Genomic DNA, 8,850 nt, shown 5'->3' with positions numbered 1-8,850 from the left:
TCGCATTACAAACATTTACAACTAAAGACCTTGTGAATATGTTTATTCTCGTGTATTATTTTTGTGTGCAAACTGAAGGTGTAATCATTAAATACAGTGAATTTATATTTGGTTGCATTCATGTGGTGTACGAATCAAGCCTTACAGTCCACTAGTATGAATATTGTTTTTAACATTGTTATTGTACTTTAGTGAAGTTACAAATATATACATTCACATTGTACATTGGTCCTATCCGGGCCACATGAGTGCAAAGATTTCTGAGAATTGTTCTGTGCTGTTGTGAGGAGAAATGTGTTTGTGTCGACCTATATGTGGTGTTATCACGTACGTTGGACAATAATCACGTTTTGTGTAGGCGGACAGCTGTTGTACCAGGACCAGGCTTCTGGAGTATATTTCATAGGTAAAAAAAAGAAAGAAAAAACATCATCTTCAGGTCAGTAGTTTTTTTATTCTTCATATTTCTGCGTAGCATTTAATCATGAGTGAATCACACCAGCGTCTTTTAAGGCAAAGATCTGCATACAGAGGCCAGTTAACAAGAATAAACACTTTTGTTCAGGCCTTTGATCCAAATGAAGGCAATATAGAAGAAATACGTGCACGCTTAAAACATCTAAATAACGTCTGGTCAAAGTTGCAGGAGGTGCAAGATACTATTGAAATTGATCAAATCGAACCCGAAGCGGAAGCAGTAAACGCTCGTGCAGAAATTGAAAATGTGTATTTTTCTTTAGAGGCTCAAATGCAAGCACTTGTTTTAAAACATGGAAATAAAGAATCAGCTGTTAATAATAGCACTAGCAGTAGCGCACAAGTTAAATTACCGGTCATACAGTTGCCTGCATTTGACGGGAACTGTAAACATTGGTTATCATATAAGGACACTTTTATATCTCTTATTCACGAGAATAAAGACATTTCCACAGTACAGAAGTTTCAGTACCTCCGAACTTCTCTTAAGGGCGAAGCGTTAAACCTAATTGAAAATTTACCAATTACCGAAACAAATTATTCAGTATTATGGCAATTACTCGTTGACAGGTATTCAAATAAAAAGCTAATTGCTTCTTCTTACATTCACGAAATACTACAAATCAAGCCAGTGTATAAAGAAAATGTAAGTGAACTTCGCGCTTTTATAAATACAGCTACTAGCAATATAAATGCGCTACAAGCACTTGAGCCAAACGTAAACCTCACAGACGTAATTTTGACCCAACACTTTGTATCAAAATTAGACGCAACTACTAGAAAGTCATGGGAGCTTCAAAATACGAATTCTAATTTTCCTGCTTTATCAGAATTCTTTTCGTTTCTCGAGAAACGTTGTCAGGTGCTTGAGAACATGAGAACTAGTATTGATGGTGTGAAGCAGGGTAGTAGCGTACAAAACAAGCAAGTAAAAGGTATTCAGTCATCAAAGACTTATTTATCAACATTTCCAAATGCATGTGAATTTTGTAATAGCCAGCATCCCTTATATTCTTGTTCGTCTTTTGTGAATGCGGGACACAGCCAAAAATTAGAGTGCATTCGTAAAAATAAATTATGCATGAATTGTTTGAAAAGTAATCATTTTTTGAAGAATTGTAAATCGAGAGGTTGTAAAAAGTGTTCCAAAAAGCACAATACATTATTGCATGTAGACGTAACAAAAGACAAATCAGTGCGGTTTCCAAGTATAAGCAGTGCCGTGGTGCAAGAGCGTAGTAACAACTCAGATTCCAGTGAAAATTTAGGGCAAGTGTCATATTGTGCATTAAAGGCTAGGCCTAACGCAAGAGTGTTGTTATCTACTGCAATAGTAAAAGTAAGGGATAACAAGGGAAATTTGGTTCCTTGTCGCGCGCTTCTAGACAGTGCTAGTCAGACCAATTTCATAACAGAGAATTTGGTGCAACAATTGAACATCAAACGGTATAGACAGTATACTCCAATTCAAGGTATAAATCAAGCAATTTCTAATACAAAGTACTCTGTAGATATTTGTGTCCATTCATGTGTTAACACATTTTCATTCAATATAAGTTGTTCAGTTCTCCCTCACATTACAAGTAAACTACCGGAAGAAAGAATTAATTATGACGTTTGGAACATTCCCAAGGACACTGTTCTAGCAGATCCTACTTTTAATACGCCTGGAGACATAGATATTCTTTTAGGTGCGGAAGTATTCTACATAATTATGAAGTCAGGACACAAAACACGGCCAGGTGATTTTCCAGTGCTTCAGGAGACAGAATTGGGATGGATCGTGGCAGGACGCATTCCTCAAGAACGTGACCCCCATATTCCATTAACAACATGTTTTGTGAAGACAAATATAGATCTACAGCAACAACTTCAAAAATTCTGGGAACTAGAAGAAATTACTGTTACACCTAGATCAAGCGAAGAGCTTGCATGTGAGCGACATTTCGTTCAGAATACAACAAGAGATCATACAGGGCGTTTCATTGTACGATTGCCTTTGCTTGAAGACCGTACAGTTTTAGGCGATTCTTATCAGCAGGCATTGGTTAGATTAAAGCAATTGGAAAGAAGATTCGATCAACACCCGGATTTTGAAGCTAAATATACGGAATTCATGCAAGAATATCAAGATCTTGGTCACATGGTAAGGATAGATGAGAGTAAAAAGGAAGACGTCAGCGTTGCATACTATTTGCCACATCATGCAGTTTTTAAGCCCACAAGCTCTACAACGAAGCTCCGTGTGGTATTTGATGCTTCAGCAAAATCTGACAGCGGAAAAAGCCTTAACGACATTCTCTTAGTTGGTCCTACAATACAGCAAGATTTGTTTTCTATCATTTTGCGCTTTAGAACTCATTCGGTGGTATTCACTGCAGATATCGCTAAGATGTATCGCATGGTCACTGTTCATCCAGAAGACACGCCATTACAACGTATATTGTGGAGAAGATCTAGAAATGAACCAATTCAAGTTTTTGAGTTGAAAACACTAACGTATGGTACGGTATGTGCTTCATTTGTGGCCACAAGATGCCTACAGCAATTAGCAGACGAAGAAGAGCATAATTACCCTGTAGCAGCAGAAATATTACGTCGAGATTTCTATATTGACGATGTTTGTAGTGGCATGAGCAACATACAGCAAGCTGTAGAGGTCCAGAAGCAATTGATAGAGTTACTGGGAAAGGGAGGTTTTACACTTAGAAAATGGAGTTCGAATGATCCAAGATTATTGGAATCCATCTCGCCAGAGCTTCGAGAAGTGCAACGTCCAATCCAGTTCCACGAAGGCCAAGGCGTCAAGGCATTAGGATTGTCATGGCATCCAGATAAGGATATATTTCTCGTTGAAAGCAAGACGTCAACAATGAAGGTTCAAGAGTGCATTACTAAACACCAGGTTGCTTCAATCATTGCCTCTATATTCGACCCATTAGGAATAATTTCACCAGTTGTCATTTCATACAAAATATTTTTGCAAGAATTGTGGCGGCAAAAGGTTCAATGGGACGACAGTATACCAATGGAATTAGCAAAGAAATGGACTAAATTGTACAAGCAACTTCCATTAATCAATCAGATTAAATTCGACAGATATGTACTCGTTGAAGGAAACATAGCGGAGATTCAGATCCATGGTTTTTCAGATGCTTCTCAAAGAGCATATGGAGCTTGCATTTATATGCGATCGATCAATCAACAAGGAGAAATATCAGTTAAGTTATTATGTGCTAAATCACGTGTGGCCCCAGTCAAGAAAATCACTCTCCCACGTCTGGAGTTATGCGCAGCAGTTGTTTTGGCAAAATTAGTTCACAAGATTTTACCGAATTTAAAATTGAACATAAGTAGCGTCCATCTATGGACTGACTCCCAAATCGTGTTGGCATGGCTAGCTTCTCCGTGCAACAAATGGAAACCTTTCGTGGCCAACAGAGTAGCTCAAATTCAAGACTTAACTGACGTTAGCTGTTGGAAACATGTAACTTCTTCAGACAACCCTGGAGATTTGATTTCAAGAGGAATAGATGCAGTTTCCATAAAGGACAATTCATTATGGTGGCACGGTCCACAATGGCTTTCTAGTTTACAATCTAATTGGTCAGTCACAAGTAAGGATTCACTGCAACCAGATCAAGTTCCAGAGAGTAAGGGAACCATAACATTGACAGTCACTTTAGACAATTGGTGCAATGAAACCATAACAAGATTCTCAAAATTGTCAAGGTTAGTTAGGACAATAGCATATTGTAGACGTTTTGTTCATAACATCAGACACAAGCAAAACAAACTAACAGAAGGTCTTTCAGTACAAGAACTCCACACAGCGCTCCATGTTTGCATCAAATGGACACAAGAAATTGGGTTTCACAGCGAATTGCAGCATCTTCGTAATGGAAACATTGTTCCGTCAAGAAGTAAATTGAACAATTTACATCCATTTTTAGATAGTGAAGGCATGATCCGAGTTGGAGGAAGATTGGAGAATAGTCAGCTTCCATTTGACGCCAAACATCAAATAGTTCTGCCTTCACCAACACTTGACAAAACTTATAGTTGAAGCAGAACACTTAAGATTACTTCATGCTGGACCCCAATTATTAATATCATCACTACGCCAGAAATATTGGATCATCAGGTGCAAACAGGTAGTAAAACAAGTGATCCATCATTGCTTCACATGTTTCAAGTTAAAAGCCAGTGGTTCAAAACAACTTATGGGACAGTTGCCAGCAGCTCGTGTGCAGCAAGCCAGACCATTCCTAAACGTAGGCGTGGACTACGCTGGAGCGTTTTACATAAAATCAGGAGCAGTTAGAAATAGATCTGTACGTAAGGCATATGTTGCGTTATTTGTTTGTTTATCCACCAAGGCAATACATCTGGAATTGGTAACAGATCTTAGTGCGCAGTCATTCATAGCAGCTTTACGCAGATTCATAGCCAGACGAGGAAGATGTCTCAATATATACAGCGACAATGGCACAAATTTCGTTGGAGCCAACAACGAATTGAAAGAATTGTATCAGCTGTTTTCATCAGATCCTTTTAGTTCTCAAGTTCATGATTTTGCATCGACCGAAGGAATTCAGTGGCACTTCATACCACCAAATTCGCCGCATTTTGGAGGACTATGGGAAGCCGGTATAAAATCAATGGGGAAGCCGGTATAAAATCAATGAAATACCATCTAGTTCGTATTACAAAGGGTGCAGTGTTAACATATGAAGAGTTTGCAACATTACTGACACAGATTGAGGCCTGTCTCAACTCTCGACCACTTACAGTGCTATCAAGTGAGCCTAACGACATTAGTGTTCTCACCCCTGGACATTTCTTAATTGGAGAAACACTTACAGCTTTACCAGAGCCTAACCTTACCGATCTACCACACAACCGCTTATCTCGTTGGCAGAAGATACAACAACTAAAACAACACATTTGGAAGAGATGGTCCCGAGATTATTTACATGGTCTTCAACAACGCTCTAAGACAACTTCACCGCAATACAATCTCAAGGTCGGAGATGTAGTTTTGCCGATTGAAGACAACGTTCCTGCATTGCAGTGGAAATTGGGCATCATTGAAAAAGTGTTCCCAGGAAAGGATTTCTTAGTTCGTGTAGTGACAGTTCATACTACAACTGGAACATATAAACGTTCCATCAAGAAACTAGTTGCATTACCATGTAACAAGGATTAGAATTGAGATTTGAGTAATCTAAAAATAAGTACAGTTCTTCAAGTTTTGTGTTTGTTTCGTTTTTTATATGTATCATTTTGTTTTATTTGGTCAGACCTTAGCTGACCAACAGGGGGGAGTATGTTTGGGATTATTTGTGTGTTTAACAGTGTGTGTGCCTTTAGCTGGCAACAGTGTTCAAGTTGCTTAACGCTTTTCTATTGTTTGGTGGAATAGTGTGAATGTGGAGGCAGCAAGAGCATACAGTTTGGTGGACCATATATCATGTAGAACATCGTACAATATAGCACAAACAGTAAGCCATCGCATTACAAACATTTACAACTAAAGACCTTGTGAATATGTTTATTCTCGTGTATTATTTTTGTGTGCAAACTGAAGGTGTAATCATTAAATACAGTGAATTTATATTTGGTTGCATTCATGTGGTGTACGAATCAAGCCTTACAGTCCACTAGTATGAATATTGTTTTTAACATTGTTATTGTACTTTAGTGAAGTTATAAATATATACATTCATATTGTACAATAGTCTTTTGTGAAAAATCAGCTTTCCGACTTTCAAAATGGATTGTGCAGCAGAAAATCTCTAATTTCTTAAAATAGTAAAATTGTGGCTTACCATGTTCTTGCCTCACACCCTTCATATGTTGAATCCCTCTTGTTAAAATTCAGAAAACTTGAGGACTGAGTAAACCGTGATGGTGGTTATACAAAACTATAGAATTTCAAGAACATACAGAACCAAAAGCTCTAGATGTGCAGCCTGTAAGTGTATTATATAAATCTAAGTATTTCTCTTATGTTTTATTTTAATTTTATTTTGTTCCAAAAAAGAGGGCATGGAATATTTTGAAGTAAAAATACTACATAGAATTTTGCTAGTTATTTGTGTATTTTATTTAAAGAAGTATTTACTTTTAGGGTTGGCTGGTTTACACCAGCTTTTTTTTTTAATAAACAACTGGTTTAAACCCAAATAAAATCAAATAAAATAAAATAAAAAATAAAAAAATAAAAAGAACGAAAAATGCGAATCGTGTGAACTTCATGGTAACGTTTCCATACATCAAACAATCTGCAGTAGTTTTATTTCCTTTTCACCTTTTGATCAAGGTGTCCCATATTCAATTCTCGGTTAAACCACAACCTTTCTTTCATGCGTAAACAAAGTAGCGGTTTGGATGTAACTTTAGGCGAAAGTCTTCTCCTTGATAACCTCGGTATTACGTAAGGATGTTAAGCCTGAACATACGAAACAAAACCAAATTGTATATTTCTGCATGCCTGAATGCCTGTTGTTTTATAAAGAAGCCAAGGTTGCTTAAATATATTGATAGAAATTGGCATAATTTATTGATTGCCTACGTAGCTTCCAACATTAGCTTGGATTGGACTTTCAATGATATGTACGTACTAAATTTGAATTTAATACCTCAATTTTAGCGTACTGATTATGATACGTTGACCTTTAAATTTTACATGCAAAGCAATAACAGGATTTTTCCGTTATTGTTTTACATTTAGAGTAATGACGGGATTTTCCCGATGGCTAGGGCGGGAGTTTCCTAATTTAAGAAATTTACTGACCGGACTTCTTTAAGCTTATGGGACCTCTTCCAGCATAACCCCGTTGTTGCATAATAACACCAAGGCGTAAGAAACTTATTTCTGTCAATATGTAATATAAATACATAAAGCAAAATATCTAAACCCAAAAAAAAACCTGGTTTAAGCCAAAAAAGCCTAGTTTAAACTCCCCCCAAAAAACGAGTTTTTGGCATTTTCAAAAACAACCATGGTTCTTCTCAACTTTTACAAAACTATATACAAAACTTCTTACTTTTGTATATAGGAGGTTAAAAAAATCTTATTATATACATTGGTTAATCCTTTGGAATTCATAATGTATATATGTTGAAGTAAAATTGTATGAAATATCTTTTCGAAATTTATGGTTTATTTTCGAGGTTTTATATTATTATCGGCATCAACTACTAATTAAATAACTTTTTGTGTTATAGAGAAGCGAAAGAAAATCTGATTTATCAATTTAAAGCAGAATTTTGAAAAAAGCCCAAAATTTCCCAAGCAAAAAAGCGAAGCAGAAAAAACCGAGTTTTTTTTCAAAAAAGCCGTTTTTTTTTTTCGAGCCCTTGCATCTCTACCTATGATATTTACGTATTTATATTTTGCTCCATTCATTTACCTTCCATAGTTTTCATACTACGAGTACTGGAGTTTCCGAAGCATATTATGGCGACCATTTTGAAACTGGTGCACAATATGAAACATCTTTTAGTACAGCGTTACTTAGTTTTCCAAGACCTTTCGAACGAGGTATTACTCGACCCATGTTCCCATTTGACATTTCAAAGTTACCCCCATTTACGGGGGACGGGGAGGGGAACTTTTGGCGGAATTGGTTTTCCCCTTTAGCAATATATAGCGTGTACTTAAAAAATTTCTTCTATGTTCTGTCATTTTTCAGATATTTCCGTGGATTAATTAAAATGGCCCACCCTATATATATATATATATATATATATATATATATATAATGTGTGTGCTTTCCTGATAATCTGAACGTTCAACATACGAGTGCCCGTCTCCTAGATTTTCGTAAATAATAATAAAAATGATCCTTAATCTTCCAAATAAGTACAGATAACGATCACTAAAGTTCATAATTGACGAGAGTATGCTGGCCCTAATTGATATTTATCACATGACTACCTTTTCATTTCAAATAATATCACAGATTTAAAATGGCGGATTTCAAGACGGCGGCGGAGGTTCGTGATCTATTCTGCCCATTCTTTTCTTTCTTCCTTTTTTTTTTTTTTTTTTTTTTTTTTTGCCAATATGTGAAACTACCACCGTTTGCATTGTCTATCTTTCACGTTAACCCCGCCGTGGCCGGTCCCAAGCCCGTGCTGAGAAAGGGGCAGGGACCCCCTGTGTATGGCCGGGTCACATGCCTTGTGGTGGCTCGGTAATCCTCAGGGGAAGATAGGGCTTCGGGAGCAGCGTGGAAACACGCTTCACTCTTGTCTATCCTGTGCTAAAAGATTGTTTAGTTGTCGGTGCAAATCAGGATAACAATCTACCGGCGGAGGTGAGGCTTGGCCATCCTCCGAAATGGGCGACTAACTCGTGCCATT

General features: G+C 37.1%; 3 protein-coding genes across 3 annotated transcripts; all 3 read left to right on the top strand.

The window, feature by feature from the left end:
• The first annotated feature begins 748 nt into the window (after positions 1–748).
• Positions 749–4,543, top strand: LOC145671510 (uncharacterized). The gene is made up of 2 exons (XM_081740699.1): positions 749–1,412; positions 1,653–4,543. The coding sequence occupies exons 1-2, from the start codon at positions 749–751 to the stop codon at positions 4,541–4,543; spliced, it is 3,555 nt and encodes a 1,184-aa protein (XP_081596825.1).
• A 157-nt stretch (positions 4,544–4,700) lies between these two features.
• Positions 4,701–5,156, top strand: LOC145671509 (uncharacterized). Its single transcript, XM_081740698.1, has one exon. It carries the CDS (start codon positions 4,701–4,703, stop codon positions 5,154–5,156), a length of 456 nt encoding a protein of 151 aa, XP_081596824.1.
• A 5-nt stretch (positions 5,157–5,161) lies between these two features.
• LOC145671508 (uncharacterized) lies at positions 5,162–5,686 on the top strand. The gene has a single exon (XM_081740696.1). The coding sequence runs from the start codon at positions 5,162–5,164 to the stop codon at positions 5,684–5,686; it is 525 nt and encodes a 174-aa protein (XP_081596822.1).
• Positions 5,687–8,850: the final 3,164 nt, after the last annotated feature.

This window comes from Thermobia domestica, chromosome 15, assembly GCF_964235325.1.
Source record: "Thermobia domestica chromosome 15, izTheDome1.hap1.1, whole genome shotgun sequence".
Taxonomy (NCBI): domain Eukaryota; kingdom Metazoa; phylum Arthropoda; class Insecta; order Zygentoma; family Lepismatidae; genus Thermobia; species Thermobia domestica.
Note: the sequence above shows the minus strand (reverse complement) of the source record. Positions and strands in the feature narration are given on the sequence as shown.